Here is a 21,632-nt window from a genome sequence, read left to right as displayed (position 1 = left end):
TAAAACCTATTAGAAATGAGGTACAAGTCCTTAAAAATGTTAGGGACTTTTTGTTGTTTAAAATTAAAGTTCCACCCAGGCTTAGCTGAGCTTATAGCCCAAGTGAATATTTATATATGAATTTATAAATCTTAGAAATAGAGTTTCATGGAAACGTTAACAGGCCCTGAGGTATAGCTGAACTTGTTTTCAGGTAATGCTATAATTTCCAGTATGTGTATGCTTAAAGACTACAACACAAAAGACTTTTTCTAATGCTGTAATTTTGTAGTTTTATTAGACTGAGTTATAGTATGGGAGAATATTCAGAAATTGCAGCTTAAATGAGAAAACATGAACGGTGTTACTTATATAAAATACTACTGCAATAGTTCTTTTATTAATTTTTAATGTTCAGCACCCTCTGTGACCTCCTTTATTCTCTTGCTGTCAACATGGCAGGCTGGAAAAATTGAAATGGGCTGACAGAAAACATAGTGCACGTTACAGCCCAACTCTGGAGTCTCTTGACTCTCTTTCTGCTGCACATGCTAACGCAGTCCACGTTATTCTGCATTACAATAATATTTAAGGCTCTGTTTGATAGCTCCTGATAAAAGAGAGTTGTGTCTGGACCCTGAGCAGGAGCTTCTCGTCAGCTCTCCTCTTTCTGACACTATGGGAATGGGAATGGCATTCAATTAAAAACAGAATATAATTTTTAAAAATCATGGCTCATAGACATACTTCATGCTTTCAAAACATAATACCTCAGCATGGATAGTGCTTTATTTGTGTCTATCTAGCCTCTTCGAAAAGGATATTTTGGTCTGATTCAGCAATGCTTTTCTCGAACAGTGGGACACTGCTATATTATGTATATTTACCACTGTCTCTATCACCAAGGAGACTAATCCCCATACCAGTACAGTCAAGAACCTTACAGCATTGTCTTTGCAAGACCAAGTTCATGTTGTCACAGCAACAGAGTGCACAGGGCAAATTTACTGAGCGACACACTGGGATTAAAACTTCTGTTTCTGTTTTAAACGCAAGTGTTTGAGGATGAGAAAAGATATGCAAAGGTGTGAGGTCTGCAAATGTCTTCTTACCTAAAGCGACAAATGCAGTTTCAATAATTTTTGGGGGACAGTTATGAAAGCAAATTTTTTGAAGATAGGAGATTTCAAAATTCTAGGAAAAGTGGGGAAAAATTCAGACTATGAAAAAGATATAATCAGGTGCTTATGTTTTTTTTTCTCTTAGCTGGTCCCAGTGTTAGCCTTTACTAATAAGTGACAAGACAATTGTGACAATGAGAAGTTCTGAGGAAAGCGTAGAATACAAGAGAATAGAATTCACACACGACCCTATCTTGATATTCTCTTATCTTCTGCTATCAGTCACTTGAGCCTTCACACTCGATCTGTAACATCTGTCATAACTATTAGGAATTTTGACCAGCAATGAGTAATAAGAATTTGGGATCGTAAAAGACATGCTACACTTGCTTGCAACATGACCTCTGATTTTTCGGCAACCTTCAAGGAAGCAAAATGCAAGCAGAGGGCAACACCTACCAGATACTCCTCCATATGTAGTCCGCTTCCCAATGCCCACTGCTGGCCAGGGTGTGCCGTCGCCTTTTAATCCCATTAGACCTGAGACAGTGTTGGTGGCTGTAACGCCATCTGCACCACCTATGAAAAACACTTCATCATTTACCTGCAGTTTTGAAAGGGACAATGGTCAAAACCCATTCAAACCCACACAACCCAGGAAAATGCACACTCTACTTTCTCTTAAGAACGTTTCCTCCCCTCAGATATCTTCACTAATTTCACTCCTACCATTATGCTTAAAATACTAGAAACACAAATTTTTAATTACCACCTATTCATTTTTCCATTTCTTATACAGATTTATAGATGCCAAATGTTTTGTGTTTGGTGTTATTTTCCAGGTAGTTCGCAATACCTTTGCAAATCAAGATGCAACTTCCATTGGATAGGGCACAGCACATATGATTTATAAAATCATTCACTGCATGATTTATGTGTTCAATCGGTATTTATTGAACATATGTTTAAGGCAGTGTACTAGGCCCTATCACATAGAAAGGGAACGTATAAGAAATTTGATATTGTGAAAGCTGGTATCTTTTTTTTTTTTAACTTCATTGAATGTTCAAACGCTATTGCTGGATTGTTACATTACATGGTCATTTATTTGGAGTGGTTTGCTGTGACCATGGTCTTGTTTCATAATTTTTTTGTGTGTGGAGCAGGTGTTTATCAAGAAAGATTATAAATGTTCTTGTTTTCCCTGGCCAAAGTCTGGAGTACAGTTACTAGCGTGAGTCCAGGTGTGAATCTACTGCATTTGTGAGATGAAGTGCTCAATTTAGTATTTTTCTTAAACTCTAGACAAAGATATACACATATATTTGTGGATGGTGATATACTTTAGTCTGGCTACATACTTCAGGCCCATACTTCCATAACTAGACAACTGATGCAAGTCTAGTTCTTACCTTCCTTTGCAGCTCTTGCGATGCTTACGATATCAGTGACATTTGGGGTCAACTTGGCAAAAAAAGGAATCTGAACAGCTTGCCTAACCCAGCGACAGATGTTCCGTACCAGCTCTGGATCCTGTTCAAATAGGTCAGTTAAATATAGAACATAATTAAAAAATTGTGATCAAAATGTGTACTGGAACAACAGCAAAGTGGATACGTGCAAGACAAATCCAACTTGACAATGAGCTACATGATATATTTCTCAATTCTGCCTCAGTATTACACCTAGACTCATTAGGGAACTAAGGTTAACACACTTGCAGTGAACTGCAAATTCATCACATAAAGGTTAAATTCCTCAAGGGAGCCTTTGGAAAATAAAATTACAAAGAACCAAATGGAAAAAAGTGTTTTCCACTACCAGTTAAATAATATCAGGAGTAAAACATCAACTTCTGGTGGTAATTTCAGTAAATATTACAGAATTTCCAGCGACCTCATTGGCCTAAACCTAATAAAAAATACTTAAGCTGCTGATTCCCAGATGAATGACATTACATCTGAAGCTTATTGTTTTCATTATTAGAAGACTTAGTCTTGAAATATATTCAAAAGAAAATCTGTGACTTCCTAATCAATCTAATTATGATATATAGTATATGCTAATACAGAATAATTCAGCCTTGGATTATACATGAGCTGATAAGGAACTTAGTTTACTTTTGTAAATGTTACCAAGATCTGTGAAGCACTCTTCAACATTGATCTACTTGAAAGAATTGATCAATGACAAAAATGAAATAAAATATCAAATGCTCATTTTTAAAAGCACGGAATAGACATTTTCCTGTGCCTGTTTCCTGTGATTTTTCAGGCTTCTATTTTCTCATGGGACAAGTATCATTTAGAGGGCAATCACCTATCCTTTCCATTGAAAATAACTTAGCTGTGGCAATGTTCTTTGATTTCAACACACACAATAGTCCTTTTTTTATTACTTTTAGTGCAAAATTTATTCTGACAGGTACTGATAATGCACTTTGATAAATTACCTTAAAATATGCAATAGCAATTCATTATTGAGCTTGGTAATATTATCTTAGCAAGTTAAAATGTTTTTTGAATAAAAGAAAAACCCAGAAAAACACAGACATATATTTAAAGTATGAAACAGCAGGCAAGTATATCATTTGTAATTAGTATTTTTATATGTAAGAAAGTTGCTCTTTGCATTTTAACCTTTCAAATTCTTTTAAGATGAGATTTCTAATGTTATAACCTTTAGAAAGAACCTTTTCACTTACGTTAATGTGTCTTGATTTGTCATTTTGTATTACTCTAAAAGTTATGCGTTTATGTGCTAAGTAACATACAGCAATGAGGTAATTTCTGTTGATTGTTACTGTCTCTATTCAGCAAAACTCATAATTTTAACAAAAAAATCTGTGATTTGGTTTGTTCCCTTTCAGAACAGTAATTTCTTCATTAAACATAAATATTAAAAAAGCACTATATGGAATGCTCTACAGGGCATACTGTGCATTATGAATAGTAAAATCTGGAGACTTAGCTGTACAAATTCTAACTCATGAAAATGGAGATCTGCCCCTGCCCATGCAATGTTCATGAAATATTTATAACCGCTGCATTGGCATTATGAAGGCAGTTGCATCTTTGTGACTTTCATTTTTAAGTTATGAATTTCCATGGGACTTAGCCTAGAAATGACAGTAACTCTAGATGATATGAATTGCATGTCCTTTGTGAAAGCTCTTTTTAAGATAGAATTTGACAATAATTTAAAGATCACTTGAATTTCATAATACATGGAAAGTAGCCTGATAAGAATTACAGAAACAAATACAAAATATTATTTGGTTCCAACAGCGTAAACACTAATAATCTGGTACAGACTTCTAAGTGGCTTTCGATACTATTGACCACCATGTCTTTATAATTTACTTTCAGCATCTGTCATACTTCTTTTTCTGTTCGTTCTTACTAGTTGAATACTTTAAGTGAATACGTGGAATGTCTTTTACACATTGTTTATTAACAATTTGGAATTTTTTCAAAGTTTTTCAGTGTTTTTTTTTTTTTAAACATATGGTCCGCTGGTACCATTATTTACTTAAATCATCTGTTTTGAGATACCATTATTTGACCCTCCTATACTTCTATGAGCAAGGTTCATGGCGTTAAGATACTTCTTGTGTTCTTACTCAGCCAAGCCAGCTGCTAAGTAATTCTCATACCCAACTAAAACACAATTTGATTACCTGGAAATTTTAAAAACAACTTCTGCCTTATATTATTGTAAAAAGTAATGACTGTCAGTAAATTGAAGTTTTGGCTTGACAGGTGTAACAGGGAATGTTCTAATAAAACTACAAGTGTGGTGAGGCTAATAATATGATAAAATGAACCTGCACACTTTGGGGAATTAAAGGACACATTGTAACTATTCACACTTTCCTGGTTTCCTCACAATTTGATATTAAATATTTGAAATCTAAAAGCATAAATTAATAGTGTTTCTGCATCTTGACCTTCTCATTTTCTAGTGACAACATCAGATGGTGTCATCAATTAAAGGCAGTTCTAAAAATCTTAATTTAGGGGCGCCTGGGTGGCTCAGTCGGTTAAGCATCCGACTTCGGCTCAGGTCACGATCTTGCAGTTTGTGAGTTCAAGCCCTGCGTCGGGCTCTGTGCTGACAGCTCAGAGCCTGGAGCCTACTTCAGATTCTGTGTCTGTCCATCTCTTGGCCCCTCCCCTGGCTAAGCTCTGTGTCTCTCTATCAATAATAAATAAATGTTTAAAAAAAATTAAAAAAATAAATAAAAATCTCAAATGCATAAATTTTAGACAATTTCTCATGCCGTCCCCCCAAATCTTCAGGATAGGAAATACACAAAGGCATTATTATTTCAGACAATTTGGGACATTAACATTATCCACACCAACACAAGGAAAGAAAATCAAACAATTCTGCACTTCTTTTCTATTTCTAGGCACAAAACATTGCAGACAAAAGATAGTTGGGTCAATGAAAGAAGAATGAATAAAAACTCAGTACATTTTCCAATGATTTCTTTATATAGCCATCAAAATATAGACTATGTCTAGGTTGAAGAAAAACCTGAGTACATTTTCTGATAGATAATACCTAAAAGTGTGAGATCCAAGACTTCCTTGCAAATCTGGGATAATTCTGAAGAAAAATAATGGATAATGATACAAAAAAAGAACAGCTTAACTTTTAAAACTGCCTGATCCATAAAAAGTCTACCTAGATCCTCAGGACTTCATTGGTTCTTCATATTGATATGAATGATACCCATCCCTGACCACGATTTGCAATCTCTCCCACAGCAACTGTGTGTGTTTGCATGTATACTTCCTCAACCCCTATCAACACCTTTGTTATTCATGTGATCACAGAGAAAACTCTGAGGCAACAGAAGGAATTTGTCTGTGATGGAAGTGTGTGATAAGAGAAGAAATCACTGAAGCCCTTAAAGGAATGAGTGATGAGCCCAGGGAAGCACATGGTGTTCTTGAGGGGACTGCATGAGGTGAGAAGCTACCAGCCCAAACCTGTGAAGTGCTGAAGAGAGGAAGAAAGTATGCTAGAGACAATTTTGGCCTCTTTGACAACATGAATGGGGAGCGGCCCTGTGTCTGCCGGCAATTGATACAGTCTGGAATAGGGTCTTATGAAAACCAAACAACAACAACTGCAACTGGAAAATGTAGCGCTGAGTAGACTGTTTGCTGCGGTTGTTTCCGCTTACATCAAAAACTGTTTGTAAAGCTTAATTTTCTTTTTTTTTTTTAATTTTTTAAAAGTTTACCTATTTATTTTGAGGGGGGAAGAGGGAGAGAGAGCACACGGGCACATATTTGTGCGAGGGGGAGGGGCAGGGAGAGAAGGAGACAGAGAATCTCAAGCAGACTCAGTACTGTCAGCGGAGAGCCCCAGGTGTGGCTCAATGTGGGGCTTCATCTCAATAACTGCAAGATCACGATCTGAGCCGAAATCAAGAGTTGGACGCTTAACCGACTGAGCCCCCCTGGCGAACCTAGAGCTTAATTTTCTATCTGGGCCATAAGATAGCAATTTCTAATTCTTGTGACTTTAAAGCTTAAAATTTTTTTAAAGCTTACTTTTCTATCTGGGCTGTAAGATAATACTTTTTAATCTAGTAACTAGCATGTCTCTAGTTAAATATAAAAGGAGTTCTATAAATGATATACCCTGCTGTGTTTGAGACCCCTAAGATGACCTCTCCATTGTAGGACAGGCATTTCCACCAATTTCCTAGGGCATCAAATCTCATTGGTTTCATGCCCTGTACAAAAGAACAAGCATTAGAGAATGAGATTGTGAGAATGTCTTGATAAGCTAAATTACAAGTGAAATTTTTGACTTTGAGAAACATTTCTCTCCAATTTACCTGGTAATTTTAACTCTGTACAATTCTTGTCAAAGTGGCTTTCTTAGAAGGTGGTGTTTCAATGAATTCACTGAAAAATTTTACCAGTTATAAATGCTTTCCACTAAGGAACTCCTAAGTCTTAATTCACATGAATGCTAGGAAGTAGCTAGCATTTTTATTATGTCCACTTCTCTGACAGAGAGAACTAGGGCCCAGAAGATCAATCTGAGTATCTATTTCACCTTCTTAATTTTCTTTCCCATTATCATGTCCTAAACCATCATCTTCTTTAACAAAATTGCTCCCTAAAGTGAAATTCAGCCATCAATTGTAAACCAGAACTATAAAAGGCTTCTACTTCATTTATACTTATAAGAGTAAATGTAGCTTCAGAGTAATAGGCAAACATGATGTATTTATCCTTCTATGTCAATAAAATAGAACAGAAAGAGTTAACTACTCCAGGTAGAATTATTACTAAATGCAAAGATTGTGCACGGGAATGGGATGTTTTAAATGAACGTATGGTTTAGTATGTCTTCTCTTTGAACTGGTTTTCCTGACTTAAGAATTCTAACAATGATACAATCGCCTTGAAAATCATTTGGTAATTTCCTAAAAAAAGCAAGCATGCACATACAATCCACCCACTAAATTCCACTCTTAATTATATATCCAAGAGACATGACAGCAGGTCCACACAAAGATTTGCACATGACTGTTCATAGCAACTCTTTCAAAAAAGCTCCAAATTGGTAACAACCCAATATTCATTAAAATGTGAATGGATACACAAATAGTTATATATCCACATGTTAGAATATTATTCAGTGATAAAAAGAAATTAATCTACTGAATCCTGGAACAATTTATAGTTAATTAAAACAAATTATGTTCAGTTAGAGAAGTACCCAAGAGTTTAAATGCTGTATGCTTACATTTCTATGAAATCACACACACACACACACACACACACACACACACACACACACACAAAGTAAGCTAATAGAAATCAGAGCAATGGTTGCTGGGATTAGGGTTAGGGTGCAGGGGAGGGATTAAGTGGGAAGAGGCATAAGAAATTTTTGGAGGGTAATAGAAACTTTCTATAACTTGACTATAATGTTTACACAGGTGTAGACATCTGCCGAAACACATCAAACCCTACACCTAAATGTGTTCTTTTTATTATAGGTAAATTATACAGCCACAAATTTCTTGTAAAATTAAAAAACAAAAAACAGAAAACAACTCTAGGGGCGCCTGGGTGGCTCAATGGGTTAAGCGTCAAACTTGTGTTCCGGTCTTGATCTCGCGGTTCCTGATTTCAAGCCCCATGTTGGGTTCTGTGCTGACAGCTCAGAGCCTGAAGCTTGTTTCGGATTCTTTGTCTCCTTCTCTTTCTGCCCCTCCCCTTCTCTGTGTCTCTCAAAAATAACTAAACATTAAAAAAATTCTAAGGGCATTTAAATATAAATTAAATAAAAGAAACGCTGGTGGTATTCTAGGCAATGTGGGTTCTATTTTTTCAACAAATATTCATTGACCACAAGGCATTGAACTGGTTTGTGCTGGAGAATAAGATGAATGGAACATGGAAAGCAGAGTCTAGTAGGAAAAAAAAGGCAGACATATAAATGAAATACAAGCTGGATATAAGTATAAAAAAGGAGATATTAATGCTTTCTCATTTCAGATTATTTCAGAGCCTGTAGCACAGGGTTTGGCACATAATAGGCTCTCAACAAATACTGTTGAATCCATAGAGCTCACACTGCATGAATTAACACTGACTTTCTTATTGCTACTTACTGAGAAGAAAATGGAATATAAATTTATTGGGTCCAGGATAACCTAATAAACAAATGCATTATACCTCATGTTAGACAATGGTGATCCAAAATGTATAATATACTATCCCTATTCTTTTTTTTTTTAATGTTTATTTATTTTTGAGACAGAGAGAGACAAAGCATGAACGGGGGAGGGTCAGAGAGAGGGAGATACAGAATCTGAAACAGGCTCCAGGCTCTGAGCTGTCAGCACAGAGCCCGACGCGGGGCTCGAACTCACGGACCGCGAGAGCATGACCTGAGCCGAAGTCGGCCGCTTAACCGACTGAGCCACCCAGGCGCCCCTACTATCCCTATTCTTAAAAACAAAACAAAAAATACTTCATAACCTAGGGGGGGAAATACATAAAACAAACAAATAATGTGAATATAAAATGTGAGTATATATACAGGCACTGTATGTGTGTATAAAACATTTCATATGTAACATACATTCTTTCTTCTCTATTTGTGCCTTAAGCTGAAGATGACATAGAGCTGCTTGTGTGTTCTCTCCTCCCCAGACACATAAAGCCTTCTCCATTCTGTTTCTCACTTCAGGCCTCTCTTTCTTGTTATCTTTTTATGCAGAATGTTTCACCTCTTGTCCCTTGGATAGACACCCCAGGGCAGCCCTCCATGACCAATCCTCCCATCCTACCTCAGTACAGGACAGATGAGTAAATGACTCCCTTTTAAATACTTTCATAACATTCTTTACTCCTTCATTTATCACAATATTTAACCATCATCCATTTATGTTTTTTTTCTTTCTAATAGACTATTAGTCTTTTAAGGGGTGTATCCTACTCTTGTATCTGATCCCCTAACATAGAGTCTGAGACACTAAAGACCATAAACACTGTGTTGAATTAAAATATGAAGAATTAGGGGTGGCTCAGCCAGTTGAGCCTCCAACTCTTGATTTTGGCTCAGGTCATGATCTCATGACTCGTGACATGGAGCCCTGCGCTGACAGCACAGAGCCCTGCTTGGGTCCCATGAATCGTGAGATCGTGAACTGAGCGGCAATCAAGAGTCAGATGCTTAACCAACTGAGCCATCCAGGCGCCTCTCTTTTTTTAGTCCTTTAAATGCCATTTCCTGTGACAGTGTTTATGCTGTTTCTCTTCCTTTCAGACAGCATTTCTTTCATGTCCCATTCCTTTAATGTTCCTAGTATAAGAGTTCCTATTACCACAAACTTAGTCTCAGAAGCTTGAATTTTTAACAAATGGACAAGAATTGCCATATACTGCTTGATAATTCCCAATGGCCAAATATTCTTTGAGTCTTTCTTTTTATCCTCTGATGACCCGCTGATTCTCTGGCTACCTCTCCACCAGCTCACTTCTTTACTCCCAGTTGGCAGTGCTAATGGAGATCAGCTCTTAAAACTTCTAAAATTTCAAATCTTCCCCTCCACAATTTGTCCCCAGGGAGTCAGATTCAGATTTCCTAGGATTATCTTGGTCTTACTAGCTAATCTAAATTAGAAACCCACCACATTACATCACCATGGTAATGAAGCTGGAAAAGATGTACTTGCCCAAAAAATGGGTCAATGAACATCTCCTGCCCACAGTTCCATGTGCTATTCTATCAGTGAGTGTCTTAGGGAGACTCTTCCTCACAATACTATTGTTATCTTATTGTGTAAATGCCTCATATCTCTATTCCAGGAATCCCATATGATACCAAAATGCCAAAAAAGGAGAATAAGGAGGGGGATGAGGACATTGGGAAGGGGAAGGGGAAGGGCAGGAAAAGGGGAAGAGGAAGAAGAAGAAGGTGAGAAGGAGGACAAAAAAGGGGAAGAAGAAGAGCTCAGATTAATTTAAGGGGTTAACTTTTTGAATTACTGAATAATCATATAACCTTTCACCAAAACTGATGTGTGGATATGCTCAGGTGACTTAACTAGGATCTGAAGTGTTCTTACCAAATACATGCTGAAGCAGGCATACACCACTTATATCCTCTTCAGGAAAAGACTCAAGCCCAGTTGCCAACAGTGTAGTGAGCTGACATCCTCTAACTGCTTACACCTTCAGGTTGGCTGCAGGTTTGAAGCTGAGGTCACGCTCCTCGTGAGGAGTCCCCAGCCAACAACAGCAAAGTCGTGGTACAAGGGCTCAGCCATTTCTATCCAAGGCAAGATTCTTCTAGTGCCAATCTTTGCACTTGAGCTCCCCATTGGGCTAGCAAAGATTTTTCTCATACTTCTGTTGGGGTGTGGCTGCTCCCCCTACCCAGTCCTACTTCCTCCCCTTTTCTTTCATAGGCATTGTTCCTCATTAGGCGTTTCATACTCCTAATTCCCTCTATGTCTCTGGTTCCTGGAGGCCTCAACTGATACACCAACTCCCTACTTGGATTTGGAAATCTCCCTGTGATAGGATTAGGCTATATTCTGAGGAAGTGGAAGAAGAAAACTAATTTGACCATATACCCCAGGGTATCTCATTGAGAGATACTCAAGAAAACTAAGCTAAACCCAAATAAATCTCTTAACTCCAATTTTCCTGGATGGTCTTTGAAAGAGTCAAGCCTAGTCCAGACAACAATGGCCAATACATGCTTCCAAGTAAAAAAGTACCCTATATGAAGAAGCATGGCTAATTTTTTTTTTCTAGAAAAAGACTGCTTTAAGGGACATCATAGGGCATAATGATGGGTATCCTCTGTCTAGACAGTTCAGAATATTCTTAAAGATTAGTTTAAATACCTACTTTCCAAACCTGCTGAGTTACCACTGTGATGTGGAACATTGAGAATGTGCAGAAGTCCATGGATAAAGGAGATTACACCATGCGTCTGAAAGCCAGGTCTACCCATCAAGGCAGTATGGCCAGGTAAATCCGTGTATAGACTAATTCCTACCCTAGTTCCATGTCTCTTGTTGATAAAGCCAATTAATGACAACCCACTTAATAACAACATGAAGAGGTCATCTGGAAACTTCTTCCGGATGTGTTGAGTCTCCAATACCCTATTCTAAAGTCTGCTTTTGTTTTCATAATCCATTCTGTTTGTCTGAATTATTGCATTTCTGCATTTTATCCCTTGCCCACTTCTTTCTGGATTAGACCTCTTTGAGTCTTGACAGCTGCCTGAATTGACCTGTGGTTGCCCTGTTTGCATCCATAATTGATCCAGGACTTGTTGATCACTTATGGGATTCACAATGATTTTCCTTTGTTTAGGCTGGATATTTCCATTTCATTTTCTCTTGTATTAGCTTCTATCATCCTCTTTTTCTCCCAAATCTAGATTGACACAGGCTCCATATGTCTGTCTTCTCAGGCACACAAATGCTTTACGAGAACAATACGTTGGCCATAGTACACAGAAAATAAGATACTTTACAATCTTCTTTATTAAAGATTATTTACTAAAAACCTTAGAATATTTTTGAAAATAGATTTTTTTAGAATTATTTATACTGACCTCCCCCCCCCGCCAAAGACCTTGATCTTTCCTTATATATGAGTTGCTATTTTTCTGTGAATTCAAAGGCTAGTATTATCTATCATGCAAAAAGTGATTGTTCATAGTTTGTTTATTAATGAGGTTATACAGTGTAACCTGGAAAATCTTAATATATAGAGAAATAGGCTATGCACATGCTTTGCTGATACCACCAGTAGGGGTTGAAAATTGTGGACCAGCTGAGCCAAACTGAAACTCAGCAGGCTTCCCAATCACTGCTCAGAACACACTAAAAAGACTTCAGTGGGTAATGAAGTGCAGGCAGTTGCCTGCACTACTGTGTATGGATTCATTTTAGATAAGGGCAAGTGAGTATTTAAGTGTATAATAAGGAGTTTTTATTCTTTGCAGACTTCAGGCAGCTTGTCATTTGTTTTCTTAATGCAAAGCATTAGTGTAAACAGTGTAACAATTGATATTTTATACATCTGTTGGTCTATTCACTTAGCCTATGTTTTCCAGTGCTACAGTTAGAAAACAACCACAAGCACAAAACTTCACTATCTTTATAATCCCACATTGGTGTGAATGATTAAGTGACACAGGGAGGAGACTAGTGTAAAACAGCCTTCTGCCCTGAAGCACCCACAATGCTGATACATTTAGGATGAAGAGAGTCTAGGGAAGTCATGCTTCTGTCCTGGGAACTTTATGAAATCTAAGCAAGAAGGAATTACTGCTGAGGCAATTTTAAATAATGTAGCGGAGAAAACCTCAATCCCTTGGCAATGAATGGTTTCAGCTAAGGGGAACTCATCCATAACAAGTTGGTACAGTTCCTTAAGGGATTTCTTCCTACGGCTGCTGCAAGAGCTAGAAAGAAATATCTAGGCCTTTGTTTGTTTTCCCAGCTCTGTGGACTAATTTCCCACTTTGAGCTGCAAAGGATTTGGAGATAACTAAAAGTGGGGTACTTCATTGAAAAGTCTTTGTGTGAAAATAGGGGATGAGGAAGATATTAAACATGACCTCTGAAGTGTGATATTTACAAATTCTTGATATAAAATTCAGGGATGCTAGATTTTACCCCAAATTTTGAGCAATCAGAACCTAGCTTAATCATTACCAATTTATTTATTTATAAGAGTACATGGCTTATAAGAATATATTATCATAAGATGTGTGTATGTTTGTGTGTGTGTGTCTGTGTGTGTGTTCTCTGTTTTAAAGTCTTTCTGGTGTTGAGAAAAGGAACCATGCCAAGGTTCCCACCATTGTCAGGGGGTTATAACTAGTGTACATGGAGATATAAGACAGTAAGTGAAATGTTTTTGGTAGAGGAAGAGCCAGTCTTCTAGGGTCTGGGATGCCTTCACTCTCTTGTAGCATACACAGTAGCTCTGGTGACTCACCAGAGAAGCCAGTGACAAAGAGCAGCTCTTACTTTCTTGTTCCTTTAAGAGTTGCCGTCTATTGCTTTAAGGATTAGAAACTCCTTAGTACCAATAAATCTGCTCTTATTTCTCAGCATTTTTCCATTTCTACTTCAACTTACTTTCTCATTTTTTACATGTTGCCTTTTTGGTCCTCCGATTCAATTTTTCTAACACCTACTATAAAATCTGTATGTTTCAAAATCAAGCACACAGAACAGAAGATGCAATACAAACAGAAAAATTCTTTTTTTTTTTGGCTGTCCTTCCTATGTCATACCCTTTCTATTTTGTGGTAAATTCCCACTGTATGAAGTACAGTAGGACACAGAAGCTGTCCCCACTACGTAATCCACTGAAGAGAGTTTTCCTCTCTTTACTCCCTGGCAACTAAAAATAAGGAAGTGATCTAGGCATGGCCAAATAAAGCTCCAGGCAAAACTGTAATCTCACAACCAGAAAAGGGGTTAAGGTTTATTTGTAGTGGCGTAGGGTATAGTGTCTCCTGACAGTATCCAACAATGGCAGTAGTGGGAGATACCAGCACTGGTAGAGGCTGCATTTAAGCTGGACAATTCTTGCTGCCCCTTCTCTGCACCCCTTTCATTTTTGCCCCCTTTCAAAGCCTATGTTCCTGCCTTCCCTGATTACGTAAGACATCTTGTAGCTGCTGATAAATCATCTTTTCACTTCTGACAGCCAGAATTGTTTCTGTTGCTTGTATTAAGAGTGCTTAATTAGGGGCATCTGGGTGGCTCAGTCCATTAAGCATTTCACTCTTGATTTCAGCTCAGGTCATGATTAACCTCATGCTTTGTGGATTTGAGTTCCATGAAGGGCTCGTGCTGACAGTGCAGAGCCTGCTTGGGATTCTTTCTCTCCCTCTCTCTTCTCCTCCGCTCATGTGCTCTCTCTCTCTCTCTCTCTCTCTCTGTCCCTCTCTCAAAATAAATAAAAACAACCCCCCCCAAAAAAAAAAAGATTGTTAAATTATGCAGTTAGCCACTATCCACTATATAGTGACTTTATTGCCTGAGTTATATCACCATACTTCCTGACAGCTGCTGACCTCTTTTTATTTAGTCTAGGTGGCCATTTTTTTTTTTTTTTTTGCTCAGGATACAATATCTGGTCCGATGAATTGTGGTCAAGGTAGCCAGGACACATGCTTTTGTGGCAACTTGTATACAATATATTGCCACTGGCCATCTTCCTTTAGAAAGGTATGACAAGTCCTTAAATTCATGGACTTTCTAGTAAGAAAATGTCAGTTTTTCTTTAGTACCTAAGAATTAACCTGAAACTTTCCATGAAATGTGGGAATTACAAAAGAGTAAGGCTGCAACTTTGTCCTCAAAGAACTTACAATCAAGTTATAACCACTTAGGGCACTAAAATTTGTCCGATTCAATAGAATATATAAACGACTTTGGGATTACAATATATCTCTATCCCTCTACAAATCATTTAGCATTTGAGTGTGTCACAATGAGAAAGCTCTCATATAATTCAAGACACTCTTGCAGAAAGAAGTGAGATATATCACCCAGATCCTGGAAAGCTTGATTTGAAATGTATTAAGAGTAGCTATGATTTCTTAAAAGATGGATATGTAAACAGAGAATGGTAATAAAGCCCATAAGGAAAAATATCTTGAGGCACTGAAATTAAATTAAAATATGATCTCCCTTTCACTCTGAATACTTTCATGATTACCAATTTGACAAGGATCTTTCATTTATCCCAACTCAACTTTACGAAAGTGCCTGGAGCCTACACTGTTGATAAAACAGCTGATGAAGCTTGCATGGGGGAAAAATCTTCAAACTGCTTGATATACAAAATCATATTAGCACTAAAAACAGATGGGTGTTTACTTTTGCAATATTCAACAAATGTAAAAGTACCCAAAGGACTGCTAAATTTAGACAGTTTAAAATTTTGCCCTTTTTTCTTCACTTAAAAACCAGCATACCGCAGTGAACTTTACTGGGTTATGTAATTAACAACTAGATGCAGCAGCACCTAATTAGGTATTTGGATGGTTGGGCAAAAGCAAAGTCCAACATTACAAAGATGACTTTATTCATACCTTTTCAGTTGCTAATATTCCCAGATTTTACCATGCAATAGTTGACAGCACAAAGGTGACATAAATAATTCTATTCCTTATTACTTTATCCTTTTTCTGACAAGGGATTTGTGGGACTACCAAAAGCTACTGAATCTTAACCAATGTCTTTTATTGAACATTTGCAATCACCCTGCAACTAAACATGAAGAAGGCTTTATAAATAGTTTCTTCTCTCTCTCTCTCTTCTTTTCTTTCCTTTTTTCTTTTCTTTTCTCTCTCTCTCTCTCTTTCTTTCTTTCTTTTTTTCTTTGAGAGAGAGTGTGTAAGCAGGGGAGAGGAGCAGAGTTGGGGGGGGTAGGAAGAAAGAAAGAGAAAGAGAGAGAGAATCATAAGCAGACTCCATGCTCAGTGCAGAACCCGACAGGGGCTCAATCCCACAGCTCTGGGATCATGACCTGAGCCGAAATCAAGAATCAGACGCTCAACCAACTCAGCCACCCAGGCGCACCTTAATAGTTTCATTTTGGGATAATAAGCAGACATAAAAACAACCTCAAACAATGTGCTTTAACCTGAAGTGTGTACAAGTGAATGGGAACTTAATGGTGGAGTGATTACTTTAATTTACTTCTCACATGTGTGTGTGTGTGTGTGTGTGTGTGTGTGTGTGTGTGTGCATGGGTGTGTGTCTGTGTAGGAAGGGGGAGACAATAGTGAAGATGATTATAGTTTGAAATCTTGAAGGATTCTCAAAATGACACAGGGTGGAGTAAGTCTGTGAAGTAATATGTGAATGAGGAATATATAGGAACAGACTCTAAAAATGGGAATTCATGGCATGATGGGAATAGGAAAAAGAAATATGACCTATGAAGGGAGCAGGCAGGAGACATGGCTGAATAGTTCAGATAAAGTTTTGGGTCAGCTTCCTAAAGATTCTGTGCCTTATCCTTTAGGCAACAGAAAACATGAAAGGTTGTATGTTTAGATCCATGTTTTAGAAACATAATTCCATATATGTCTGTGGAGGTAAGTAGGATAAGGCAGTGAAAGCTAGGAGACCAATCTGAAAGAGAGGAAAGGCCTAAAGTAAAGGAGTGCAAGTGTAAATCTAGAACTTCAAGTTCATTTTAAGGAAGAATATTAAAAATTTTCAAGAAATTGGAGTTGGGGAATGAAAATCAAGAATAATTCTGTGTTTTGCCATTGGTGGGGGATAGCAATTTGATGAACCAAGTGAGGAAATACAAGAGAAGCAGGTTTTTGGAGAAAATAATAAATGAGCTTCAGATACATTGAGTTTGAAGTTCCTTTAGGACATCTAGCTGAAAGAATCTGGTTGAGAGATAACAGGAATCTGGATCTTAAGAGAAATTTTAGAAGTGTAGCTAAGGAGTTGTTCACATGCTGATGGTGGTTGGAGTCTTGTGAATGGATGAGAAGACAGAAGGAAAAAGACTTAAACCTTGAGATCATTAATATTAAGGTGTAGAAATCCTTGAAATGATCAGAGAGAGAAGAGAACAACCAGGAAAAATACAGAGGAAAAGAGAAATTCGAATAAAGGAGATGTGGATGTACATCTTGATACAAAATACTACAGAGAAATCAAGTAGGATGAGAACTAAAATGTAGGCAATAGACTATACAACTTAGAGTCATTGGCAATTTATGAGTAAATATGGCTAGACATCATAGGGATGGAAGGCAGATTGTAATGGATTAAGAAGTTAGTATCTGCAGACACATAGGGTCAAAGAAAATAAACAGTAAAATTAAACGAAACTACTAGATCTTAGAACTCTGCTTGACATAAAAGGTGTATGTAACAAATATGTGTCAATTATCATTTTATAGATAATTTATACAATTAGAACTAATTGACAGTGAAAGACATTATGTCTTTTTTATGAGGACATACATGTCTGTGAGGGTGAAGAGACTGACATTTTTAAAGAAATAAGATGTATTTTATTTAAAAGAATTTTTTAAAAATGTTTATTTATTATTGAGAGACAGAGAGAGACAGAGCATGAGCATGGGAGGGATAGAGAGAGGGGGAGACACAGAATCTGAAGCAGGAGGCTCCAGGCTCTGAACTGTCAGCACAGAGTCTGAGGAGGGACTCGAATTCACAAACCACAAGATCATGACCTGAGTCGAAGTCGGATGCTTAACTGACTGAGCCACCCAGGTGCCCTGGTTGTATTTCTTTTTTTAAAAATTTTAATGTTTATTTATTTTTGGGAGAGAGAGAGAGAGAGAGAGAGAGAGAGAGAGAGAGAGAGAAGCAGACGTGAGTGGGGGAGGGGAAGAGAGAGAGGGAGACATAGAATCTGAAACAGGCTCCAGACTCTGAGATGTTAGTACAGAGCCCGACATGGGGCTCAAACTCATGAAGCATGTTATCATGCCCTGGACCGAAGTCGGATGCTTAATCAACTGAGGCACCCAGATGCCCTGAAATAGGTTGTATTTTAAACAGTGTCTCTGAATTCTTACAAGGTGGAGTCAATGATGATCTGAGATCTAAAGAATGAACTTTATTAATTACATATATAATTGAAATTACAAGCATAGATAGGAATCAAAGAAGTTATTTAGATCATACAAGCATACTAATAAATACTTAATGATTTACCAAGTGCTCTCACACATACTAACTTAATTGTGCTTAAATCATTCTAGGTTTTTCTTTTATGTCAAATTATCCCTAGTGAGAGATACAGTAGACCCCACTTCTCACAGTATTTGGAATCAACATATTCATACAAATTTTGTTTCCATCTTGCTATAGATTAAAATCAGATATTTTTGCCTTACACTGAAAGAGAAAAACTATGTTATACAATTTATATAATATCTTGCATTAAATCTTTAAATGTTATTTTTTAAGAATTTTTCCTGATTATACAAAGATGTCATAATTATTATAGAATAATTTGTAATAATTATGAAAAATTACTGAATAAAGAAGAAAAATTAAAATTACTCATAATAAAGCAATCAAACAACAGCAAAATTAAAAAGGTACATTTCTGGGGCACCTGGGTGGCTCAGTCAGTTAAGTGTTGACTTTGGCTCAGGTCATGACCTCATGGTTTGTGAGTTTGAGTCTCGCATTGGACTGTGCTGACAGCTCAGAGCCAGGAGCCTGCTTCAAATTTTGTGTCTCCCTCTCTCTCTGCCCCTCCCTCACTGTGCTCTGTCTCTTCTCTCTCAAAAATAAATAAACATTACAAAAAAATTTTATAAAGGTATATTTCCTTCTGTTTTCTTTGAGTAAGAATACACTTTCCTTAAAATTTAATTCTTAGCATTTTTACAGTTTTATATTCTTTTGTACCTTATATCATGTGCCTTCCCTAGGTTATTAAACTTCTTTAGAAATGTCATTTTAATATTTATAAAATATTTCATCATATAGATATGTACTGTTTTACTTTCTCAACTTTTTCACTTTGAAATTATTTCCAGGTTTTATTATAAATAATGTTGGGCTAAATCCCGTATGATGATAATCCCCTTGCTTTTGTTGCTAGGTACTATGTTTATAGGTAAAATGTAAATTTTTTTTAAAGCAAACCAACAAAAATAGGCATTTAGAAGATACAACTATCTCAGTAGTCAATAGCCCTTGGCCTGGCACTAGTAAAAACTTATGATGCTGTATGTTGTTATAGGAGCAATTGGCGAAAGAGACAGGATTGTCAGTTGATGTAAAATAGACCAGAGCCCATTTACAATCCAACAGTCAGCCTTTAACATCCCCTCCTCTCCCTCCACACCATACAGCTTCCATGCCTCACTCATGGATGGATCTTTCCTCAGATAGCACACGTATAACTTGATTCCTCCACAATGTTTAATTTAAGCCAATATTATTGATAATGGAATTTTCCTGAACCTTAAATTCTACAGAGATCCCAAATAAGGGATAAAATGATAATGCTATTACACTGTAGCCACACAGGTGTTTTAAAATGGTTACAAAATAGACAATAACCTATTTTATACATATAAACCATGATACGCAGCCAAAATCTGTCACTATCGAATGCTAAGACAGTCCTATAAGCCCACTTCTGTGTAACTATTATACCTGAATTTATTAATATTGTTCCCTCCATCCACAATATCATTCCCCATTCAAATCACACACACTTGCTCCAGCCCTTGAGAGAACTGATTTGTTCACTTAACTTTCCTTAAGATTTTATATATATTTTGATTTTCATTGTTCCATAGAAACCTACTAAATAGATTAAGAAGTGGATATAATTTGTTATATAACTGGATCATAGGATAAAAATTTTTGAAAAAATATAGGTAGGGTTATAAATTTCCAAAGATACGTTAGTTAGAAAAGTTAACAGAACTACATACTACTAAGTAGAAAAAAAATGGTCAGACTACATAAAATACAGGTTTGCTTTTGTAAAGCATCCTTAATGTAATCTCTTATCAATCATCTGAGAATTATATATTTATTTTATACATTTACATTTACTTGAAATTTGCTGAAATTTTACTGAACAACATTGTGATTATGTCACAGTGAATCATTGTAAAAAAAAGTTATCATTTATGAATTTTAATTTAATGTTATTGCATTTGTTCTTCATGCCAAGGGGCTTTTTAATGGATGTCTTTGTTTTATTTCACATTTAGTTAAAGCTAACAATTTGTTTAAAGTGTGATAAATTAAAGAAATTGTTTCCCAACTGAATAAAAGACAACTTCTAAGTGTTATTTCCTAGGTTTGGGGCAATTTGATAGGATGAACTTAATAGCTTAAAACAGCTATTAAAGAAAAAGGGAAAAGTAGAATAGTTGTAAATGTGAATTTTGTGAAGACTGCATGAATAGCAAATAGCATTAACAAAAATATGTTTTAGGATATGGAATTGCTACCAATTTGAATCCTGCATAAGTTCACTTTTATGATTATGTCATAATTTGAATTATCCATATTAGAATGGTAAGAGCCATTTATATTTACACCAAAATCACGTATATTTCTCTTTTGGATGTAATCATGGTTACAAATGTACACTCCTAACCTTGTTTATTTCTAGTATTTAATCCTGGATTAAAGCAATGCTTGGTGAGCATTCGGCTGGCAACTAACATATCTTTAAGTCACCATGCATGAATGGCACACTAGATAAATATCTTACTCTACATTTAAAACACAAATAACACACACATAAAATAATTCCCAGGATATCTTATACAGAATATCTTATACCATATTTGTGAGTTTTGATAATTGATATTTTCATTTTTATATTTCCCATAACTTCTGCAATACCAAAAACATACAATGTATTTTTACTTTTGGAAAATTTCAAACGCAAACTTTAAGCATAATTTTTATTATTATTAATTATGAATATAAGATATTAAAATACAAAGAACATTTTACTTATATTTCTTCCTTTTTTTCTTAAACCTTATTTATTTATTTTGAGAGAAAGAGATAGAGCATGAGCAGGGGAGGGGCAGAGAGAGAAGGAGGGAGAGAGAATCTCGGACGCAAACTCATGAACCGTGAGATCATGATCTGAGCTGAAACCAAGAGTTGGATGTTTTCTTCTTTTTTAAGTTTATTTACTTAGAGAGAAAGAGAGGGAGAGAGAGAGAGAGAGAGAGAGAGAATCCCAAGCAGGCTCCACGCCATCAGTGCAGAGCCCGATGTGGGGCCCAAACTCAGAAACCGTGAGATCATGACCTGAGCTGAAATCAGGAGTCAGACTCTTAAACAACTGAGCCACCTAGGCGTTCCTGCGTTTCTTAATTCTTAATCAGGGAATGGATAACTATTTGAGCATTAGATGTCCTGTAATTCATCCTGATGCAATATAAAACAAAACCATAAAAATTCACTGATTTTCCTAGCTGTAAATCAGGGTGAGT

At 36.6% G+C, this 21,632-nt stretch overlaps 1 protein-coding gene across 1 annotated transcript in view; it reads right to left on the bottom strand.

Moving 5' to 3' along the window:
• The window catches only part of DPYD (dihydropyrimidine dehydrogenase), an 850,732-nt gene that overhangs the window by 220,340 nt on the left and 608,760 nt on the right, over positions 1-21,632 (bottom strand). The window contains exons 17-18 of the mRNA XM_019457587.2: positions 2,513-2,633; positions 1,560-1,679 (exon numbers count right to left, since the gene is read on the bottom strand). Coding sequence (XP_019313132.1) covers positions 1,560-1,679; positions 2,513-2,633 — 241 coding nt within the window. The remainder of the gene's footprint in view (positions 1-1,559; positions 1,680-2,512; positions 2,634-21,632) is intronic.

Source organism: Panthera pardus, unplaced genomic scaffold (assembly GCF_024362965.1).
Source record: "Panthera pardus isolate Hobbes unplaced genomic scaffold, ASM2436296v1 HiC_scaffold_11, whole genome shotgun sequence".
Taxonomy (NCBI): domain Eukaryota; kingdom Metazoa; phylum Chordata; class Mammalia; order Carnivora; family Felidae; genus Panthera; species Panthera pardus.
The sequence above is the reverse complement of the archived record's forward strand: the minus strand, read 5'-3'. Positions and strand labels throughout refer to the sequence as shown.